Source organism: Tamandua tetradactyla, chromosome 22 (assembly GCF_023851605.1).
Source record: "Tamandua tetradactyla isolate mTamTet1 chromosome 22, mTamTet1.pri, whole genome shotgun sequence".
Classification (NCBI taxonomy): domain Eukaryota; kingdom Metazoa; phylum Chordata; class Mammalia; order Pilosa; family Myrmecophagidae; genus Tamandua; species Tamandua tetradactyla.
This window is the reverse complement of record NC_135348.1, coordinates 7151381-7175853: the sequence shown is the minus strand read 5'-3', so window position 1 is coordinate 7175853 and position 24473 is coordinate 7151381. Positions and strand designations below refer to the sequence as shown.

The following is a 24473-nucleotide window of genomic DNA, read 5'->3' as shown; positions in this document are numbered from 1 at the left end:
CCTGTCCTTTGCAGATTTTCTCATAGAACCAACTTCTGATTTTGTTGATTTTCTCAGTTGTTTTCATGTTCTCAATTTCATTTATTTCTGTGCTAATCTTCATTATTTCTTTCCTTTTGCTTACTTTGGCGTTAGTTTGCTATTTTTTCACTAGTTCTTCCAAGTGGACATTTAATTCCTCGATTTTTGCCCTTTCTTCTTTTATGATGTAGACATTTAGGGCAATAAATTTCCCTCTTAGCACTGCCTTTGCTGCATCCCATAAATTTTGATATGTTGTGTTTTCATTTTCATTTACCTTGTGATATTTACTGATTTCTCTTGTAATTTCTTCCTTGACCCACTGGTTATTTAAGAGTGTGTTGTTAAGCCTCCACATACTTGTGAATTTTCTGACACTCTGCCTATTATTGATTTCCAGCTTCATTCCTTTATGATCTGAGAAAGTGTTTTGTATAATTACAATCTTTTCATATTTTTTGAGACTTGCTTTATGACCCAGCATATGGTCTATCCTTGAGAATGATCCCTGAGCACTTGAGGAAAAGGTGTATCCTGCAGTTGTGGGGTGTAATGTTTATAAATGTCTGTTAAGTCTAGCTCATTTATTATAGTATTCAAATTCTCTGTTTCTTTATTGATCCTCTGTCTAGATGTTCTGTCCATTGATGAGAGTGGGGATTGAGTCTCCAACCATTATGGTAGATGTGTCTATTTCTCTTTTCAGTGTTTTTAGTGTTTTCCTCATGTAGTTTGGAGCATTCTGGTTCGGTGCATAAATATTTATGATTGCTATGTCTTGTTGAATTGTTCCTTTTATTAATTCATAGTGCCCTTTGTCTCTTTTAACTGTTTTACACTCGAAATTTAATTTGTTGGATATTAGTATAGCTACTCCTGTTCTTTTCTGATTGTTATTTGCATGAAATATCTTTTCCCAACCTTTCACTTTGAACCTATGTTTATCCTTTGGTCTAAGATGTGTTTCCTGCAGACAGCATATAAATGGATCCTGTTTTTTAATCCATTCTGCCAATCTATGTCTTTTGATTGGGGAGTTTAATCCATTAACATTGTGTTATTACTGTATGGGTAGTACTTTCTTCTACTGTTTTGCCTTTTGGATTTTATATGTCATATCTAATTTTTTTTCCTTTTACCTTCACTGATAATCTTCATTTCTACACTCTTCTCCACACCTCTCTCTCCTGTCTTTTTGTATCTGCCTCTGCTGCTCCCTTTAGTATTTCTTACAGAGCTGGTCTCTTGGTCACAAATTCTCTCAGTGATTTATTGTCTGAAAATGTTTTAATTTCCCCCTCATTTTTGAAGGACAGTTTTGCTGGATATAGAATTCTTGGTTGGCAGTTTTTCTCTTTTAGTAATTTAAATATATCATCCTACTGTCTTCTCGCCTCCATGGTTCCTGCTGAGAAATCTACCCTGGGGCTTCCCTTTTATGTGGTGGATTGTTTTTCTTTTGCTACTTTCAAATTCTGTCTTTCTCTTTGACATGTGACATTCTGATTAGTAAGTGTTTTAGAGTATGTCTATTTGGATCTATTCTCTTTGGGGTACACTGCACTTCTTGGATCTGTAATTTTAAGTATTTCATAAGAGTTGGGAAATTTTCAGTGATAATTTCCTCCATTAGTTTTTCTCCTCCTTTCCCTTTTCTTCTCCTTCTGGAATACCCACAACACAAATATTCGTGTACTTCATGTTGTAATTCAATTCCCTGAGTCCCTGCTCTTATCTTTCCATTCTTTTCCCTATATTTTCTTTTGCTTGTTGGATTTCATATGTCCCATCCTCCAGTTCAGTAATCCTGTCTTCTGCCTTTTGAAATCTGACATTGTAGGTTGCCATTGTTTTCTTCATCTCTTCTGTTGTGCCTTTCATTCCCATAAGTTCTGATTTGTTTTTTCAGACTTTTGATTTCTTCTTTTTTTTCATTCTTTGCCCTCTTTATATCCTCCCTCAGTTCATTGATTTGATTTTCGATGAGGTTTTCCATGTCTGTTCGAACATTCTGAATTAATTGTTTCAGCTCCTGTATCTCATTTGAATTGTTGGTTTATTCCTTTGACTGGACCATATCTTCAATTTTCCTAGTGTGATTTGTTATTTTTTGCTGGTGTCTAGGCATTTAATTACCTTAAATAGTTTATTCTGGAGATTGTTTTCATTTTTTTTTTGTATGTAGGGTTTTCTTGCTGGATAACTTTATTGTCTCTCTGTTCTTTGACATTCAGTTCTGCTTATTCTTGTCCTCCAGCTTAGGTTTGGTTTATCAGGTCAGAATTTTTTAGTTCTTGTTTTTCTGTTTCTTGCCCTGCCTGTATGGTGCCTTTTCCCCCAACTTAGAAGAGTCTGCTTAGGTATTATAGATCCCAGCCAGGTTTTCCCAGACCAAAGTGGCCTACTCTCAGGAGGAAAGAGTCACCTGCATCAGTTTTCCCTGAGGGTGAGACCCAGCAGGATGAAAGACTTTCCTTGAAGCCTCTGGACTCTGTTTTTTTCCTATCCTGCCTGCCCTGTGTGTGGTGGTTTTCTGCCTATGGATCCCACCAGCATAAGGTGATGTGGTGCCATTAACTTCAGCAGGCTTTTCCTGCTGGGGATGTGGTTGAGATAGAGGAGAGGTTGTAGGCTGGCTTTAATGGTTCAGTTTTCCAGACCCTGGGGTCTGAATATCTTGAGGTAAGGATTCCACCTGAGCTGGGTCCCACCCCTTTCCTGGGGAAGGCGCAGGCTCCAGACAAAGCTCAGTTCTGCCTATGCTGGGGCAGTTGGAGCCCCAGAAGCCTTGCAGCTGCATCTAAAGAGTAGTCAAGCTGTAGAAACACAGCCACAAAAAAAGAAATCCTTTTCAGAGTAGGACCCCTATTCCTTGGGTTTGCCAATCAAGAGTTAAGTTGGTGTGTTGTTCAGTGTATCTCTAGGTCCTATGTGCCCCCTCCTTTCCTTCAGGGCCCAGACTTTTGTAAATCCCCAAAAAACCTCTGTTTTATTTTCTTTTTCCATCAGGCCTGAACCCTCGGTGCCGGGGCAAAACCCAGTGATCTGGGCTTTTACTCAAGGTTCAACTGAGCTGGGGGCCTATTTTTAGTAGTCAGAATTTGTGAATTAATTCCACAATTGGATCTTGGTTGTGCTCAACCCCTGCTGCTGGTAAAGTCCCTTTCCTTTTCCCTCTGGGAAGCAGCCTGGAGGGGGGCAGGGTGTGCCAGCTACAGCGGCTTGGGGTACTCACGGTTCTGGGGGGGCTCGTAGCCCGTCCAGCTGGTCCAGACTGGGGTACGCTGTGTGTCCGGTCACTGACACACTGTTCTATACTCTTCCTGGCTATTTATTAGATGCTCTGGAGGACAAACTAAACCCACGCCTCGCTAAGCTGCCGCCTTGGCCTTTTCCTCTGTAGTGCTCTTATGTGCATTAGAAATAACCTCTTTATGATGGAGTTTCCCAGTGGAGAAATCAGGGCACTGATGTCCACTTTAAGTGAAGACATTAAATCCCCAAATAAAAAGGCAATTAATCCCCAACACCAATGCCACTTTCCTATATTGCACATAATCACACTTAAATATAATAGACATTGATCATATACTGTGTGTCTGTAGTATGTATGTAGCTATATAAAACTGCTTAAATAATAGGAATCCTATGCAGTCAAAAAAGAAAAAATTTAATAAACATGGAAAATTTGTAGTATTGCAGAAGTATAGATAATAATAAAATGAACTCTCATATCCTGTCAGCCAGCTTCAGAGCTGTTAATTTTCTGCCATTTCAAGGGTATTTTTGGTTAGAAGTAACTGATTAACTTAAAGCCATGGTTTAATCTGTTTACACCTTAGAAGGTCTATTTTGGAGCCTAATACATTGTTGGCATGAACTTAGAAGAGTTTTTACGACGTTTGTCTTCTTCTGCTGGTGTTGAAAAGTCATTTATTTCTCACATTTTTAAAAGACATCGGCTTAAAGTAACTCAAGTCCTTTTTATAAGGAGGTCAGGATACCTGAATGGATAATAAAAAAAAGTAATTCAAATAAGCATGATGGCTTGGATAAGAAACTGGTTGATAATTTTCCTTTTCTGGGAAAAACACATCTCATTTAGATAAGTTATTTTCTTTGAATTTTATAAATAACTCTTACCCCCAGGATTAACAGAGAGCATCAATGAAGAATTCCACATTTACAGTTTTCCTTTTTTAGGGAAAGAAAAAAAAAGGTCTTAAGTAAGATTTTCCAATCTGTTTATTCGAAATTGGGCAGAATACCCCAGTCTTCTGGAGGAGAAGGGGCTTTCATCTGTTTGAAAGCTTCAGCTCAGTGCATTATTATGGTCCATCGTTATGTAAACAATAAGTTGAATCTGGTCTGTTAAAATAAATGTCACTAGGCTGCTATACAATCACATACTATTAGTGTAAACATTTGCAGATATTCACTTGAAGATAGATTTTTTTTTCCCAATACGACTTTATTTTTTTTTTGATGTTTATCCCCTTAATCCATATAGACTAGAAGGAGCATATTTGCCAGAAGGGAAGGGAATGCTATAGTTGGGAGCTGAAAAAGAAATTTATAAAAAGCAGAATAACTGTCTGGGGCAGTTTAGTGTTGGATTCAGGAGCCTATTGGACTATATATATTCTTCAGCATATGGATGGGTGCAATGATTATGTAAAGGCACTAACTTTAGATCATTGAGAAACAACTAAATTATGGTAAGTATACTCTGTTTAGAAATTCTTTTTAGCATTTGATAAAACTTTCCTTAGCAATGTTTAAGACAAAAACATTTTGGCACTTCATTTATTTAGAATGTTGTCAGATAGAAGATATTATTTTGATTTCCTGTTGGCACTGGTTAAATTCATGCAGTTGACAAACATTGACCTATGCTGTGCTAGGCATTGATGTAGGCCTTGGGGATGCAGCAGGGAAGTAGACCAACCCCCTGCCATCCCAGAACGTATGTTCCTGATTGGGCAGGCATGACTAAGGCTAGCATTGCCCTACTTTCAGATGTTAGTATGTTAGGATGGGTAGCAGTAATGGGTGCTGGACTACTTTGACCTTGAAATCAAAGGAAGTAACATTTGAGTTTGGGCAGCTACGCAAACATTTGTCAGTGTGAGTGTGCAGCCGAAGCTGTGTCATGAAAAGAGGCTTGGTATGGGGCAGGCAGGGCCCAAATAGTGCAGGACCTTGTAAGCAGAGATGAGAGCTTGGAGTAGTGGTGTGTGAGGTTATTTGATTTACTGAGGAGAAGGTTTTACTGGCAGCTGTGTGGAGAATGGACCATAAGAATGCTAAAGTAGAAGCAGAAATCAACTAATTGTAGTCATGGTGAGAGAGAATTGGGTACTGATGGCTCATAGTAGGTGTTAGCAGTGGAGATGGTAGGATTGGTCAGTTTTGGAGGATATATTTTAGAGACGGATGCCAGCAGAGAGATGGAATGTGAAGAAAAGAGAGCATTCAAGGATGACTCCAGGATTTTTGGTTTAAGCAATTAATGTTTTAGACATTCTAAATGAGAGATGGTGATTACATATCCAGTCTATATTGAGTAAGCATTTGGGTGAGTGGATAGCAGGCAAAAAAATCGGATCGCAGATTGGATGGGATTCCTGAGCAGAGAAGAAGAGAGAGCTGAAGTCTCCTGGAGGTGGTTAGCATTTAGAGGTTAGGTAGAGGAATTGAAGTAGGTGAGGGATGGGAAAAGAAACCAGAGGAGACAGAAAAATGACCTAAGAGGAAAACCAGGAGACTGAGAACAGGGACTCCTAGAGAAGATACTGCTATAAGGAAAAGCAGGGCAATCAAATGCTGATGAGAAGTGGAATTAAGATATCAATGACAGATAGGATTTATAAAACAAGGAGGATGCTGATAAGTTCTAGAACCATTTCTTTGGAGTTCAGGTATCAAATGATGGGGGAACTGAGGAAAGGGTAGGGAAATGGAGATAGAGACAATTCTAAAAGGAGATTTTCTATAGTGGGAAAAGCAAAATGTAAATAATAGCTGGAGGGAGATGTGGGGTCAAGAAAGATGCTTCCACCCTGCAAAAAGAGAATGGGATGTGTTTATCTGTTGGTGAAAGTGACTCAGTAGGTAGAAGAGAGCTGGAGATCCAGGGTAGAAGTAAGGAGGTTGGGACAAAGACCTTTCTTCCATTATCATGGAAAGCGAGGTAGAGCTGTTAGTCCATTGAAGATTAGATACTTTTAGACCTATGACTTGGCAGCTGTAACCCTTTCTTATGAAGGATTGGTTTGATTCAACACATTGAAGGCAACTGTGTTTTTAATGATGGATGCCCATGATTTAATGCTGCCCCCCTTGAGTTAAATATATTCAGTTGGAATGTTCAAGGTTTTGTAGAAGGGATTGTGTATTAGCTAGGGTTCTCTAGAGAAACAGAATCAGCAGGGAACACTTGCAAATATAAAATTTATGAAAGTGTCTCACGTGACCACAGGAATGCAGAGCCCAAAACCCGCAGGGCAGGCTGTGAAGCTGACGATTCTGATGGAGGGTCTGGACGAACTCCACAGGAGACACTCGCCAGCCGAAGCAGGAAGAGAGCCTGTCTCTTCTGAATCCTTAAAAGGCTTCCAGTGATTAGATTAAGCATCACTCATTGCAGAAGACACTCCCCTTGGCTGATTACAAATGGAATCAGCTGTGGATGCAGCTGACATGATCATGATTTAATTCTATGAAATGTCCTCATTGCAACAGACAGGTCAGCACTTGCCCAACCAAACAGGTATCACCACTTGGCCAAGTTGACACATAAATCTGACCATGACAGATTGAGAGACCATGACAGATAATGACCTCTAAAGTTGAGTGTGGTAGTAAGGAAAAGCAAGTAAAAAGAATGTGTAGCTCCAGAGACCTGTTTTCTTTTTCTCTTTTTTTTTTTTTTTTGCATGGGCAGGCACCGGGAATCAAACTCGGGTCTCTGACATGGCAGGCGAGAACTCTACCTGCTGAGCCACCATGGCCCACCCTAGAGACTTGCTTTCAAGTGAACTATCAAGAGTTTGTGGTATTTATTGGATTTAGCAACACAGGAAAGACTTGATCTCAGTGTTTCACAGGTTGGAGAATAGTAGCCCCATTACCAAAATGAAGATGCTGTTAAAATATCACTTTTATACCTAACTTTTTCTGTTTACTAGTTCCTTTATAAAAACGAATATTCCATTTTGTATTTCTGTGTGTTTGGGAAATTTTATTTGTACTTAATATAATGATATGCTTCTTAAAAATGCTGTTCTTAAGATAACTTTGAATTTTAAACATTTATTCATGCTTTCCATGATTTTCGTAAGTTTTTCTTCAGAGATGAGTCAGCTGAAATAATATAACTTGAAATTTTAAAGCCTCCAGTTAGTCACTGGTCATAAAAATGCCCAGTTAACAAAAGCCTACTTTTGACTGAAATTCCATGCTGTTAGGTAACAGTAATGTTGAGCCCTGAATGACTTTATCACTTTTTAAATTAATAGGCTTTCATTTCTAACTTTTGGGTTTCTTCTGTTTTGCTAGGAAATATTAATTTATATATGTCATTTTAAAAGTATAAAATACCTACAGTTTTATTCCCCATAAATGTGGTAAAGTTGACATCTACAGTCTATCAGTACTATCTACTAACGTTTCGTTAGTATCTACTACTATTTAACATCTTTCGTTACTGTCTACTAACCTGACGTTACTGTCATCTCTTTACCAGGTTTTGTTTTATTTGATTTTGTTGACCTAGCCATCAAAAATATTCATCTTGTGGCTAATAAATGATTGTGACAAGCCAAATAAAATAATTTTAGATTAGGTGGTTCATTTACTTTTTTTAAACTGTTAGGATGAATTTTAATAACAGATGAACTCATCTCTTTATTTCTTTTGCAGGTTAATGTGTGAAACTGTGAGATATGAAAGACACGAAGCAAATGAAGTTTTATACTAGTAGGTGTTTTAACCTATTTTTTATGGTTTAGAAATATGAAACATTTCAGTTGTTTCCTGTCATAAAGTGAAAACTTACAGTCCTTTTCTGATAAGTTCACATCTATATCTTTATTTGTTCCTCTCACTTGTGATTAAGAGATATTATTTCACATCATGGAGTATTTTAACATTTTTATCATCATGAAATAAGAAATAGTGTACAACCTTCTCAACAGAACAAAATATATATTCCCACAGGCGCCATATGAAATGTGATGATAGCATAAATGTCATACTTTACCTTGAAACTCAGAAACAGTAAAGTAAGCTGCCTACATCTCCTTGGGCATAGTTTCTTCTTTAAATAATGTTAATATTCCTTTAAAAAAATGACAACTTAATTTTTAAAGAACATGCTATAAATATACAGTAGGTAAATTTTTGTGCATTAAGAATATATAAACCATGATTTTTAGACTTTATTTTGTTAAATCGTGTTTGCCATGACTGTTCTGTTGGTTTTCCTTCCTGTTTTGCAAAGCATTTATTAAAAATTACCACTTTCCAGGTATATTATAGGGAAATTTTATTGAAATAAATGAAACACTGCTTTTGTCCTCAAATAGACTGTTTAGTTTCCTAGGTTGCTCAGAGAAAATGGTATGAAACGGTTTGGTTTTAAACAGTGGGGATTTATTTGTTCACAGTTTCGAGGCTGGGAAGGTGTCAGTCCAGGCCTTATCGAGGCGATGCTTTCTTCCTGAAGACCAGCTGCCGGCCTCCTTGGTCCTCTACCACATGGCGAGGCACATGGTGGCCTCTGCTGGTCTCTCCCTTCTCTTCTGCATTTCTTTGATTTCAGCTTTTTGCTTCCATGTCTTTCTCTTTTTTCTCTGAGTTTCATTCTCTTAAAAAGGACTACAGTAAAAGGATTAAGACCCTTTCTGATTGAGGTGGGAGATACATTAACTGTAGTAACCTCATGAAAAGGTCCTACTTAAAATGGGTTCACACCCAGAGGAATGGATTAGATTTAAGAACATGTTTTTCTGGGATACATGCCTTCAACCACAGAAGCCACAGTCTGCTAAAGGAGGTAGACATAGACTACAAACAGAGCAGTAGCAGCTACAAAAACTAACAAAAGTACCAGTGAGAATGTAGATTTTGAACTAAGAGCTGAAGAAACACGACGGAGGGCCTAAGGGAAATGGAGAGAACCTTAGAGCAGTGGCCCTTTGAACTTGGTCTCAAAAATGTGTCCTGTGGTCTAGGAAGACATTCTTGGCAGAAGAAGTAGGATGTTCAGGGACACAGAGACGTGAAGGGGTTTGGCCTGCTGATTTAAACGTTATGGCAAGTTTAATGCAGTTGGCACATGGTGTGGGTCAGGGTGATGAATCAGGAGAAGGTACAGGTTAAATTGATACTGGCTTGTGAGTATGCTGCTAGTCTTCATTCCTCAGACAGCTGTAAGTTAGTGTTTTTGCCCCTAAATAACATTTTATTATGAAAAATTCAAGCATGCACAAATTTAGAGATATTAGTATAATGGACCCCCATGTTTTCCTCCAGCCAACATTTCAGCTCTTGGCCAGTTATGTTTCATCTTTTACTCCCCTCTCCCAACTCCAAATGCATTATTTTGAAGCAAATTGCAGTTGAAAAACATTACCACAATATTATCATCAAACCTTAAAAAAGTTCTTTAATATCAGGAAATCTTTCAAATTTCATTGTCTCAGGCAATATATGTATTTTCAATTTGTTGTTTTGAATCAGTATAAAAAAGATCCACCCACTGTGATTAGTTGATAGGGTTCTTAAGTCTCTTTTAATCTGTAGGTTAGTGGTCAGATTTCAAGCAGAAAAATGACCAAATGCTCTCTAATTGCACACCCCTCAGAGATAACACTAGTGACTGCATGAAAGTATGCAAGTGGATTGGATTGAGTGAATAGTAGGGGCATGAGTTAGAAGACAATTATGGTTGTCTAAGGTAATTAGTGCTTGAACCTAGGAAAAGACTGAAGGGATGAGGGATCAGGGATAGATTTTGGAGGAAAACAGGATTATTCTTTGTAGGAGCTGTTTGGTGGGTAATTGTGAATATCCATCTAGATGTTAAAAGAACATGCATCAAATATAAAAGAGTAGTAAATAACTAAGACCCAGTTAATAAGGTGAAAACTAACAACAGAGGCAAATACCCTTAATATATTTATTCTTGAAGAAAATTAAATGTAAGTGATTTAGAATATTTGTTTCTTTTAGGAACAATTAGATGCCATCAATGGTATAGTTTTACAGATGGCAGGATGGAAATCTCTGAATATTACTGATGTTTATTAAAGCAGTTTAGTGGCAGTAAGCATCAACGTTTTATTATTTTGTCCTCCCTTCTGAAACATGGTGTTGGTAGTGTTGATGAGGATAATAAGGTGATAACAATTAGAAACATTTAACAAGCACTTCCTATGTCCTACATGTGCTAATAAGTACATTACCTCAATTAGTTCTTATACCTGGTTTATGAGGTAGAGATTATCATCATCCCACTTTTATACGTGAAGGAACCGAAGCTTTGTGAGCAGACAAGGAACTTGCCTAAGGTCCTGCTTCTCAGAGTGGGACCTGGTAATTTACACTGAAGCATTGTGATTCCGTAGCCTTAGTTCTTAGCTTAAGTCACCAGCACTTTCCAGCGTTCTTCGTGTCGTGACACCATGAAAACCGTAATATTTGTGTACATGCTGGGATATAAACACAATCTCTCCCTGCCCTGGATGATGGTGGCATTTGAAATCCACTTGCAAGTCTGCCTGCACTGTCCTGCCTTTCTAACAGTTACATGGGGTTTTTGTTCATTCATGTAAACTGGAGGTAGATTACACTGTCTTTATATTTAGTTTTAAAAAAATCAGTTTTGAAGGTGAATATGAGTTGTGTTGATAGTCCAAAGCCATCCTTAGACAGTCCTGTGTAGAATGCATTTGGCTTTGTAACTGGAATTGACTGTAGCAGTTAATCATATTTAACTAGCTAGAATTAGGTGACAATGTCAGGGAGCAATGAGAAGTTCATGGATAGTCAGTAGATCGTCATTTCATAACACTGCAAACGCACAGTGATGAATTACAGACTCACTTATTCATATTCTTATTCTACCAATCTTGTGACAAAGGATAATTGAAGCATTTTCTTCTGTGATCCTTGAACAGACATTCTTCTCCTCATACCAGTTAGTGTAAGTGCAGTTTCGAAAATTACAGAAAGTTCGTATTTGTGGTGCATGTAAACCTGTGATAACTTGATAACACCATCCCTCTTTTTGGACCTGTTGTTATTACCTCATGGGAAAATTTCTTGCCTATTCTTGTTCTCCCTTGAGCTTATTGAGAATATGTAATGTAGTGACAGTATCAAAGACTTTCAGACTTCTGTTTTATGACCAGGAGATGAGTAGTCATTTTCCTTATTATGTTTGTATATTGACAACTTCTGAGTCTATGGTTTTTTTTTTTAACTTTTTTTATTAATTAAAAAAAATTAACAAACAAAACATTTAGATATCATTCCATTCTACATATACAATCAGTAATTCTTAGTATCATCACATAGTTGCATATTCATCATTTCTTAGTACATTTGCATCGATTTAGAAAAAGAAGTAAAAAGAAAACAGAAAAAGAAATGAAATGATAATAGAGAAAAAAGAAACTATACGTACCATACCCCTTACCCCTCGCTTTCATTTGCCACTATTACAAACTGAATTTATTTTAACATTTGTTCCCCCTATTATTTATTTATTTATTTATTTATTTTTTTTAAGTTTTTTATTTTTTTATTTTATTAATTAAAAAAAATTAACTAACACAACATTTAGAAATCATTCCATTCTACATATGCAATCAGTAATTCTTAATATCATCACATAGATGTATGATCATCATTTCTTAGTACATTTGCATCGATTTAGAAAAAGAAATAGCAAGACAACAGAAAAAGAAATAAAATGATAACATAGAGAAAAAATTAAAATACAAAATACAAAAAATATATATAAAAAACAAACAAACAAACAAACAAAAAACTATAGCTCAGATGCATCTTCATTCAGTGTTTTAACATAATTACATTACAATTAGGTAGTATTGTGCTGTCCATTTTTGAGTTTTTGTATCTAGTCCTGTTGCACAGTCTGTATCCCTTCAGCTCCAATTATGCATTATCTTACCCTATTTCTAACTCCTGATGGTCTCTGTTACCAGTGACATATTCCAAGTTTATTCTCTAATGTCGGTTCACATCAGTGGGACCATACAGTATTTGTTCTTTAGTTTTTGGCTAGTCTCACTCAGCATAATGTTCTCTAGGTCCATCCATGTTATTACATGCTTCATAAGTTTATTCTGTCTTAAAGCTGCATAATATTCCATCGTATGTATATACCACAGTTTGTTTAGCCACTCGTCTGTTGATGGACATTTTGGCTGTTTCCATCTCTTTGCAATTGTAAATAATGCTGCTATAAACATTGGTGTGCAAATGTCCATTTGTGTCTTTACCCTTAAGTCCTCTGAGTAGATACCTAGCAATGGTATTGCTGGGTCATATGGCAATTCTATATTCAGCTTTTTGAGGAACCGCCAAGCTGCCTTCCACAGTGGTTGCAACATTTGACATTCCCACCAACAGTGGATGAGTGTGGCTCTTTCTCCGCATCCTCTCCAGCACTTGTCATTTTCTGTTTTGTTGATAATGGCCATTCTGGTGGGTGTGAGATGATATCTCATTGTGGTTTTGATTTGCATTTCTCTAATGGCCAGGGACATTGAGCATCTCTTCGTGTGCCTTTTGGCCATTTGTATTTCCTCTTCTGAGAGGTGTCTGTTCAAGTCTTTTTCCCATTTTGTAATTGGGTTGGCTGTTTTTTTGTTGTTGAGTTGAACAATCTCTTTATAAATTCTGGATACTATACCTTTATCTGATATGTCATTTCCAAATATTGTCTCCCATTGTGTAGGCTGTCTTTCTACTTTCTTGATGAAGTTCTTTGATGCACAAAACTGTTTGATTTTGAGGAGCTCCCATTTATTTATTTCCTTCTTCAGTGCTCTTGCTTTAGGTTTAAGGTCCATAAAACCGCCTCCAATTGTAAGATTCATAAGATATCTCCCTACCCTTTCCTCTAACCGTTTTATGGTCTTAGACCTAATGTTTAGATCTTTGATCCATTTTGAGTTAACTTTTGTATAGGGTGTGAGAGATGGGTCTTCTTTCATTCTTTTGCATATGGATATCCAGTTCTCTAGGCACCATTTATTGAAGAGACTGCTCTGTCCCAGGTGAGTTGGCTTGACTGCCTTATCAAAGATCAAATGTCCATAGATGAGAGGGTCTATATCTGAGCACTCTATTCGATTCCATTGGTCGATATATCTATCTTTATGCCAATACCATGCTGTTTTGACCACTGTGGCTTCATAATATGCCTTAAAGTCAGGCAGCGCGAGACCTCCAGCTTCATTTTTTTTCCTCAAGATGTTTTTAGCAATTCGGGGCACCCTGCCCTTCCAGATAAATTTGCTTATTGGTTTTTCTATTTCTGAAAAATAAGTTGTTGGGATTTTGATTGGTATTGCATTGAATCTGTAAATCAATTTAGGTAGGATTGACATCTTAACTATATTTAGTCTTCCAATCCATGAACACGGTATGCCCTTCCATCTATTTAGGTCTTCTGTGATTTCTTTTAGCAGTTTTTTGTAGTTTTCTTTATATAGGTTTTTTGTCTCTTTAGTTAAATTTATTCCTAGGTATTTTATTCTTTTAGTTGCAATTGTAAATGGGATTCGTTTCTTGGTTTCCCCCTCAGCTTGTTCATTACTAGTGTATAGAAATGCTACAGATTTTTGAATGTTGATCTTGTAACCTGCTACTTTGCTGTACTCATTTATTAGCTCTAGTAGTTTTGTTGTGGATTTTTCTGGGTTTTCGACGTATAGTATCATATCGTCTGCAAACAGTGATAGTTTTACTTCTTCCTTTCCAATTTTGATGCCTTGTATTTCTTTTTCTTGTCTAATTGCTCTGGCTAGAACCTCCAACACAATGTTGAATAATAGTGGTGATAGTGGACATCCTTGTCTTGTTCCTGATCTTAGGGGGAAAGTTTTCCATTTTTCCCCATTGAGGATGATATTAACTGTGGGTTTTTCATATATTGCCTCTATCATTTTAAGGAAGTTCCCTTGTATTCCTATCTTTTGAAGTGTTTTCAACAGGAAAGGATGTTGAATCTTGTCGAATGCCTTCTCTGCATCAATTGAGATGATCATGTGATTTTTCTGCTTTGATTTGTTGATATGGTGTATTACATTAATTGATTTTCTTATGTTGAACCATCCTTGCATACCTGGGATGAATCCTACTTGGTCATGATGTATAATTCTTTTAATGTGCTGTTGGATACGATTTGCTAGAATTTTATTGAGGATTTTTGCATCTGTATTCATTAGAGAGATTGGTCTGTAGTTTTCTTTTTTTGTAATATCTTTGCCTGGTTTTGGTATGAGGGTGATGTTGGCTTCATAGAATGAATTAGGTAGTTTTCCCTCCACTTCGATTTTTTTGAAGAGTTTGAAGAGAATTGGTACTAATTCTTTCGGGAACGTTTGGTAGAATTCACATGTGAAGCCATCTGGTCCTGGACTTTTCTTTTTAGGAAGCTTTTGAATGACTAATTCAATTTCTTTACTTGTGATTGGTTTGTTGAGGTCATCTGTGTCTTCTTGAGTCAAAGTTGGTTGTTCATGTCTTTCCAGGAACCCGTCCATTTCCTCTAAATTGTTGTATTTATTAGCGTAAAGTTGTTCATAGTATCCTGTTATTACCTCCTTTATTTCTGTGAGGTCAGTAGTTATGTCTCCTCTTCCATTTCTGATCTTATTTATTTGCATCCTCTCTCTTCTTCTTTTTGTCAATCTTGCTAAGGGCCCATCAATCTTATTGATTTTCTCATAGAACCAACTTCTGGCCTTATTGATTTTCTCTATTGTTTTCATGTTTTCAATTTCATTTATTTCTGCTCTAATCTTTGTTATTTCTTTCCTTTTGCTTGCTTTGGGGTTAGCTTGCTGTTCTTTCTCCAGTTCTTCCAAATGGATAGTTAATTCCTGAATTTTTGCCTTTTCTTCTTTTCTGATATAGGCATTTAGAGCAATAAATTTCCCTCTTAGCACTGCCTTTGCTGCGTCCCATAAGTTTTGATATGTTGTGTTTTCATTTTCATTCGCCTCGAGGTATTTGCTAATTTCCCTTGCAATTTCTTCTTTGACCCAGTCGTTGTTTAGGAGTGTGTTGTTGAGCCTCCACGTATTTGTGAATTTTCTGGCACTCTGCCTATTATTGATTTCCAACATCATTCCTTTATGATCCGAGAAAGTGTTGTGTAAGATTTCAATCTTTTTAAATTTAAGACTTGCTTTGTGACCCAGCATATGGTCTATCTTTGAGAATGATCCATGAGCACTTGAGAAAAAGGTGTATCCTGCTGTTGTGGGATGTAATGTCCTATAAATGTCTATTAAGTCTAGTTCATTTATAGTAATATTCAGATTCTCTATTTCTTTGTTGATCCTCTGTCTAGATGTTCTGTCCCTTGATGAGAGTGGTGAGTTGAAGTCTCCAACTATTATGGTATATGAGTCTATTTCCCTTTTCAATGTTTGCAGTATATTCCTCACGTATTTTGGGGCATTCTGATTCGGTGCGTAAATATTTATGATTGTTATATCTTCTTGTTTAATTGTTCCTTTTATTAGTATATAGTGTCCTTCTTTGTCTCTTTTAACTGTTTTACATTTGAAGTCTAATTTGTTGGATATTAGTATAGCCACTCCTGCTCTTTTCTGGTTGTTATTTGCATGAAATATCTTTTCCCAACCTTTCACTTTCAACCTATGTTTATCTTTGGGTCTAAGATGTGTTTCCTGTAGACAGCATATAGAAGGATCCTGTTTTTTAATCCATTCTGCCAATCTATGTCTTTTGATTGGGGAATTCAGTCCATTGACATTTAGTGTTATTACTGTTTGGATAATATTTTCCTCTAACATTTTGCCTTTTGTATTATATATATCATATCTGATTTTCCTTCTTTCTACACTCTTTTCCATATCTCTCTCTTCTGTCTTTTTGTATCTGACTCTAGTGCTCCCTTTAGTATTTCTTGCAGAGCTGGTCTCTTGGTCACAAATTCTTTCAGTGACTTTTTGTCTGAGAATGTTTTAATTTCTCCCTCATTTTTGAAGGATAATTTTGCTGGATATAGGAGTCTTGGTTGGCAGTTTTTCTCTTTTAGTATTTTAAATATATCATCCCACTGTCTTCTAGCTTCCGTGGTTTCTGCTGAGAAATCTACACAAAATCTTATTGGGTTTCCCTTGTATGTAATGGATTGTTTTTCTCTTGCTGCTTTCAAGATCTTCTCTTTCTCTTTGACCTCTGACATTCTAACTAGTAAGTGTCTTGGAGAACGCCTATTTGGGTCTAATCTCTTTGGGGTGCGCTGCACTTCTTGGATCTGTAATTTTAGGTCTTTCATAAGAGTTGGGAAATTTTCAGTGATAATTTCTTCCATTAGTTTTTCTCCTCCTTTTCCCTTCTCTTCTCCTTCTGGGACACCCACAACACGTATATTTGTGCGGTTCATATTGTCCTTGAGTTCCCTGATACCCTGTTCAAATTTTTCCATTCTTTTCCCGATAGTTTCTGTTTGTTTTTGGAATTCAGATGTTCCATCCTCCAAATCACTAATTCTATCTTCTGTCTCTTTAAATCTATCATTGTAGCTATCCATTATTTTTTCTATGTTTGCTACTTTATCCTTCACTTCCATAAGTTCTGCGATTTGTTTTTTCAGATTTTCTATTTCTTCTTTATGTTCAGCCCATGTCCTCTTCATGTCCTCCCTCAATTTATAGATTTCATTTTTGAAGAGGTTTTCCATTTCTGTTCGTATATTCAGCATTAGTTGTCTCAGCTCTTGTGTCTCATTTGAGCTATTGGTTTGTTCCTTTGACTGAGCCATATTCTCAATCTTTTGAGCGTGGACAGTTATCTTCTGCTGCTGGCGTCTGGGCATTTATTCAGATTTCTCTTGGTGTTGGACCCAGCAAGGTTGTAATATTTTTCTATGAAATCTCTGGGTTCTGTTTTTCTTATCCTGCCCAGTAGGTGGCGCTCGTGGCACCCGTTTGTCTGCGGGTCCCACCAGTAAAAGGTGCTGTGGGACCTTAAACTTTGGAAAACTCTTGCCGTCCTGGGGGTTTGCTAGCCGAAACGGCTTGAGCCGGCCCGGGGTCCGAACGCAGGGAGGGTTGCTGGTCGCCGCAGCCAGGGAAAGAGCCCGTCCGAATTTCCTAGTCGGCCCTGGGCAACAAGCGTGGCGGGAGGGCGCCGGCGGCAGCGGCCCGCCCGAGAGAGTGCACGTTCCCCGGGAGTCACGGGTTTGGAAGGGGCCTCCCCCACCCGTCACCGTTCTCCGCGGCCTGGGGGTTTCCGATCCAATTCTCTCAGTTGGTCCGGGGGCTGCGCGTGGTGTGGGCGCTAGCCGTCTTTGTTTCAGGGGACCGCCTCTCCAATTCTCCCAGCCGGCCCGGGAAGGGGGAAGGGAGTAACTCTGGCCGCTTGCCACCCCGCCCGGTAAGGCCCGCGCGCCTCGGCGATCTCACCCGAGCTGCTTCTCTCAGCCAGCCAGCCGTTCCAGGATGGGGTACGCTGTCTTTTTTATCTCTGTTGTGGCTTTGGGCGCTTTCTGTATCGTTTCTGCTCCCCTAGTAGGTGTCCTGGAGAAGAAACTAAGATCCGCGCGTCTTACTAAGCCGCCATCTTCCAGGAAGTTCCCCCTATTATTTATTTTTATTCCATATGTTCTACTCTTCTGTTGATATAGTAGCTAAAAGGAGCATCAGATACAAGGTTTTCACATTCACAGAGTCTCATTGTGAAAGCTATATCATTGTTCAGTCATCATCAAGAAACATGGCTACTGGAACACAGCACTACATTTTCAGGCAATTCCCTCCAGCCTCTCCACTACATCTTGAACAACAAGGTGATATCTACTTAATGCGTAAGAATAACCTCCAGGATAACCTCTCAACTCTGTTTGGAATCTCTCAGCCATTGACACTTAGTCTCATTTCACTCTTCCCCCTTTGGTCGAGAAGGTTCTCTCAATTCCTTGATGTTAATTCTCAGCTCATTCTAGGGTTTTTCTCAGTCCTTTGATGCTGAGTCTCAGCACATTGCAGGATCTTTGTCCCACGTTGCCAGGAAGGTCCACACCCCTGGGAGTCATGTCCCACGCAGAGAGGGGGAGGGTGGTGAGACTGCTCATCATATTGGCTGGAGAGAGAGGCCACATCTGAGCAACATAAGAGGCTCTCTTGGGGGTGACTCTTAGGCCTAAATTTTAAGTATACTTGACCTATCCTTTGTGGGGTTAAGTTTCATGTGAACAAACCCCAAGACTGGGGGCTCAGCCTATAGCTTTGGTTGTCCACACTGCTTGTGAGAATATTAAGAATTCAACTTGGGAAAGTTGAATTTCTCCCCACTCTCACCATTCCCTGAAGGGGGCTTGCAAATACTTTTCCAGTCACTGATCGAATCACTCTGGGATTCATCAGAGCATCACTCTGGACAAACCAACAAAATCTCATGTGCTACCTGAGATTCCAAGTACTTATGACATTCAATCAAACTATCTACATGAGTTATATTAGGAAATGCTCTAGTCAAAATCTAAATTTTGTAACAAACATTTTTTGCTTTAGTCTTTTAGTAATGAGGTGACATTTTAAAGTATTAATTATCATCTATTTTCAGCACCCTGCAATAATGACATTCCTTTGTTCTTCCTCATGCGAGTCTATGGTTTTAAAGTTTTCACTAGATAAATATAATAGTCTTTTGATCCACCTCTGTACCTCATTTTTCTCATCCATAAAATGGATATAATAATAGTGCTTATTTTACAGGTGAGGATGAAATCTATTAATATAACACAAAGTGCCTAAGGCAGTGCCTATGTAATAAATGCACAGAAATGTTAGGTACTGACATCTTTGTATCATCATCATTATTGCTTTAATAATTTAAATTTTGGACCCCCAACTTTTTGGATTTTTTAACTTTTGCTATGAAGGAGTTATGGTAGTGATGTCTAACTTCCACGGGTTACAATTTGAACATAAACCAACATGATGATTAAAACGCCATCGTTAAATTATACTTAGGGCAGGCCACGATGGCTCAGCAGGCAGACTTCTCGCCTGACACGCTGGAGACTGGGTTCATGTCCTGGTCACTGCCCGTGCGGGGGAAAAATATGTATATATATACATACTTAGATTTGGGGGGAGAATTTTGGTTCAGATAAAATTGAATTAAAAAAATTTAGAATTGTCCATTTAGAATCTAGTTGTGTTTGTTTGCACTGGAAAATTATATAAAATTAATTGAACTAACACAATGGGCAAGACTGTCATTTAATTTCTACCTTCCTTTCATTCATTGATTATGTACCATATGCCAGATATTCTGTCGTTTTGGGAATATGTAGGTGGATAATACAAATTCTTAATCTGAGGCTTCTTAGTTTCAAGATATCCTTATTGAAGAACTTAATCTGAAATGAGATTAACGTGTGTATAAAAGTACTGAATAACTAATAGTTAAATTTGCAGCATAACATCAAATTGGGAATTTGTTCTTAGGAAAGAGTCTTAGACTCTGGAGTTCTTTTGTAGTATAAAATGGAAACTGAGTTTTTAAAGCTTTCAGTACAGCTTTAGTTTTTCTTTATGGCCAGCCATCTTCACTATTTTAATTCAATATTGTTTTAGTTTGCAAGCTGCTGGAATATGATATGCCAGAAGCAGAATGGCTTTTAAAAATGGGAATTTATTAAGATGCAAGTTTACAGTTTTAAGGTTATGAAAATATGCAAATTAAGGCAAGCTGTGAAAATGTCCAAATTAAGGCACCAACAAGAGGCCACCTTCACTCAAGAAAGGCCAGTGAAGTTCGGGGCTTCTCGTTTCAGTTGGAAAGGCACGTGGCAAACATGTGACATCTGCTAGCTTCTGTCCAGGCTTCTTGTTTCACCAAAGTCTCCTTAGGGTGTTTTCCTTTTTCATCTCCAAAGGTCTGTGGCTGTGTGGGCTCTAAAGCTTTTTCCAAAACGGTTCCCTCTTAAAGGGCTCCAGTAAGCAGCCCCACCTTAAATGGGGTGAGACTCATTTTCATGGAAACCACCTAATCAAAAGTTGCTTGGGTGGGTCACATCTCCCTGGACGCAATCAAAAAGATCCCACCCAGCAATATTGAATGAGGATTAAAGAACTTGGCTTTTCTGGGGTCCACAACAGATTCAAACTGGCACACATATATAGTCACATTTAAAGTGCTAAAAACTTGTGCATCAGTAATTGAGTCACTGCGATTTTTAAAAAAATGTACAGATGCAAGTATACCGTAGTATAAATATATGTAACTCTGTATATGTAAACTCAGTGCTCATTTTCCACATATATATCTGACTCAATGCTTGGGTTTTCCAGGAGTTTTCATAGCACTGTGTTAAGGGGCTTATCTTTCCATATTCCAATAGAGGAACTTTTGCTTCTATGAAAGATCTGCTTTGCGATCTTTTGAGTCTTGTACAGCAATTTCATTTAAAACTATAAAGGAACAGTTTAGAGCTTCAAGCCTCAGCTGAGTGCTCATTGTTTCTTGTCTTGGTCTCCTGTACTCACAGCACTGTTCTTTGATTGTCACTTCTTTCTGAAAGACACTTTCCCCTTCATGCTCTCCCAGAAATCCTCTGGCCAGCTCTGCCTCGGGCTTTACTTTGTGTTTTCAAACAGTTCATTTACCTCATCTCATTCATTCCTCCATCCAGGAGGAAGAGTTCTCTTTTGTCTACACAATGTAAATTCTTCTACCCTGTTTGATCTTATATCCTCAGTATCCTGCTTATTTCTGTTACCTGTATTTTCAACCTCTCCCTGTTCCTTTTCCTACAGACATAAGTATGCCATAGTTTCTTCATCTTCAAGAAACTTCCCCTTTGAATTTTCTTTGGCCCATTTCCAATTATTGTTTCCCTCTCTGAAGTGACCAAGCTTTTATTTTATTTTATATTACAGTCTTGTTTTTTAAATTATTGCAAAATGCACTCATCTACTACCTAGGTTGTTTTGGTTCTCTTGCTCTTCTTTAAAAGGAACAAAATGCCTTAATTCTCCTTTCCCTTTTTCCTCAGCAAGATGCAAAAAAAAAAAAAAATTGAGGTATTTTCATATATATAGGAAAACATGTATGCCCCTTGTACATGTTTTCGTATTTTTATTGTACTTGTATATATATATAAATAAAATGGTGAAACCTAATGTTTTCATATTTGAAAAAAATGATATCTTAAAAAATTAGCCTTTGCATAGAATTGTAGGACAAGACATGTGAACAATATATATCCGCACACATATCCGCACATACACATATTGAGGAAGGATCGCCTTATATGCATATGGTCATGCTTTTAGGCTTCTTGGCAGTTGAGATATTTTTTATTTACTATTGGTCTTTAACTGAGAATGTTTTCTTTACTGATGTCAGCTGGAAAATAAATATTTTGTAAATATGATTAGTCTCTAAACTCCATAAGACCAGAGACTATGCTCACATTTCAAATTTGCATTTGCCATCTCTAGCACAGAAATCTGTGTTTAGTCAATTTTTTAAAAATTTAGTTTTAATTTCAATGTACAATACCGCTTTGATAGATGTGCAGATAAAGATCTTAATTATTGCCTGACTACCTAATGAAAGGGCTGACTGCATGTCATTAGGTGTTAAATTCTTTATATCAGTTTTCCATGAAAAGACTTGGTGAATAAAGACCTCTGAACTCCTCTTAAATATAGCTGTTTAAAATAATTTATAGTAGATGAACATGGCTAAATCTATTTGCTTTTTGATAAATCACATCGAGGATTAGTGGTGCTGTAAACTGCTTTTCAGTGTTGTTGCGGTTGCTTGCCTTAGAGACACCTTCTTAAGTAGAGTTGGGCAGATTTGTTTTGAGTTGAGCTCTGTTTCTGGCCTTGTGCCTGTTATCTTTAACTTTTCTGAGCCCCAGTTTTCTCTAGATGAGCAGGTTTATTGTGAAGATGAAACCACGAGGCATAACTTGCAAAGGTACAAATTTGTAAATTAATCTCATGGCCCATGGGGTAGTTTCCAGAAGAGTAAATTTTTCAAATTTGACTCCTGCTTTGAATTTGATAATTTGTTCCTTAAACCCTTAGGTATATCCCCCCACCCTTAGTATAGGTGAATCTTTGATTTATGTATTATAACAAATACACGGTTTGCAACTGTTATTTTTTTCTTTCATTTTCTTAAAGTTTTTTTGATTAACCTCAAAATCTCAGTGCATCACTTCTACAATTCATTTTTTAAGTGAGTACTATACATTTAGGAATCTTTGCATTATTGAAACTATAGAATTCTAGCGTTATGAATTCTTCAGTAGTTTATCTTGTGTATTCTGCTGGTTAAATGAATATCACAACTTCAAAAAAAAATTCAGTCTCAACTGTATCTTCCATATTTTCGAAATAAAAGTTGTAGTATCAGTATTCTCATCTGTTTTCAGAGAGCTTATTAAATTCGCCGACATCTTGTTTGTTAGTGTGAAGCACCTGTTGCCATTGATGGGAGATTCAGGATTCTGTGAAAAACTAAGCATTAAAATGGTCCTTTTTTCCACCAAATTTTAAATTATGAATGTGAAGTTATTCTCTTAGAATTGAGAATTTCTAGGAATTAGAACAAAAAACCCTTTTTAAATGTGTTGTTCATTTTTATAAATGTGGGAATTTCACATATTTAAATATAATTAAACTTATGAAAAGTGTTATTTTATAGTAAAGTATTGCTTTTCTGAAAGTTAAAATGTAAATATGAAAACCGTTAACCTTCAGTAGAGCTCTTTCTAGAATATCCTTAACATACTTTGTGCCTTAATAAAAATGATTATATGTATTTTACATTCTTTTTTGATCTGCTGTCATTGTTAGGGTCATTTTCAATGCTGTGTTGCACTGATTTATGTAGTGAGCTCACTCCGTGCCATTATTTAAGAAAATGAATAGTTAAGATTGGGTGAGTTTATAGCTTAAAGCTTTGTCAGAGGAGCAAAAATACAAGTAACTATTAAACTCTCTTATAAATCCAGTAACAGAAATGATACAGTGTATTTGTGAAAAAAATTTACTGTGTTTTTGAAAAACCATCTGCATATTGGAAGGTGGCCATTGTTGGAACTTTTTTTTTTTTAAGCCGCAGAACACTTTTGCTCATAGATGCAGAAATTTTAACTTGGCTCAATAGCAGTAGCCGTTATAGTTAAAAGAGAGTTGGAGAGTGGGAAGCCCCAAAGGGCTTGTGAAGTATATCTTGAAAACTGACTTGGACTTTCTGTTGGCCTCCTATGAAAGGGTAGAGGTTATTTGTTGTAAATAAGTAAAGTCATTTTCACTTTGGTATTTGCATAACTGTGCATTTGAGAGTACAAGCCTAGACTGGTTAAAGAGTATAATAACAGTATGGGTGGGAAAAGATGAGGCTCTGAACTTCAGCAGAGGGCTTCGATTAAGAGAGACTTGGAGGGGAACCCATAGAATGTGACAGTAGTTCATGGAGAGGAAGAGGCTTAGGAAAACTTTGAGCTTTCTGGTTTTATAGTTGGGTTGGATAATGTTTCTAAGACAGGTGTTACCCAAAAAGAAGCAGGCTTTTCTATTTTTTTGTCACTGATGGATGGCCATCTGGTTCCTTGCTGGTTGTTTCCACTCAGTTGTTGGAACCATTTTGGGTCTTCATTTAATTTCCCTTTTTTGTTTTTTAGCTTAAGATGTAGGATGTTTAGCCCTCGGTGATAAGAATCCTGTCTTTGCTGCTTGAATGTGGCATAGCATCTTGGGTAGTAGAGGACAAAAAGTATCTGAAAGTTATTCTCTAGCCTCTCCGTTAGAGCTGTATCACCACCTGTTCCCTGAATGTCTCTGTAGCCGCTATTTGTGGGCATTTCACTAGTGCTTGTGCTCTCCCACTTGTGCACTGCACGACTTGCTCCTTTGTGCCCCATCACTCCTGTTAATGTTACCTACAGAAAATATTGTAGGAGTCCTTGCCCTCTCCCGTGGCCCCTCCTGGCTTGTGCCAGCACGGCGCTGTACTTGGTCTACTGCAGTGGGGGGATCTCTTCCTGCAGTTTCAGTGCCTGCCTTCTTTATGCCATGTTTCGTCAGGATCATCTCGTAGAGCACTCATTTCTGACTCCGGATTGTTTGAGTTGTGCGTGAGTACCAGTCTTTCGGTTTCTGTTTGTTGGTCCCCTCTCCAAAAGA

The 24473-nt window shown here is 37.5% G+C and overlaps 1 protein-coding gene across 16 annotated transcripts in view; it reads left to right on the top strand.

Annotated features, from left to right (window-relative positions):
* Nucleotides 1–24473, top strand: part of RAPGEF2 (Rap guanine nucleotide exchange factor 2) — a 309303-nt gene that overhangs the window by 101831 nt on the left and 182999 nt on the right. For 15 of the 16 annotated variants that reach the window (XM_077139648.1, XM_077139652.1, XM_077139641.1 and 12 more), the window contains one exon: nt 7945–8001. The exons of the other annotated variant lie outside the window; for it this stretch is intronic. In XM_077139648.1, coding sequence (XP_076995763.1) covers nt 7945–8001 — 57 coding nt within the window. The remainder of the gene's footprint in view (nt 1–7944; nt 8002–24473) is intronic. 16 annotated transcript variants of the gene reach the window in all.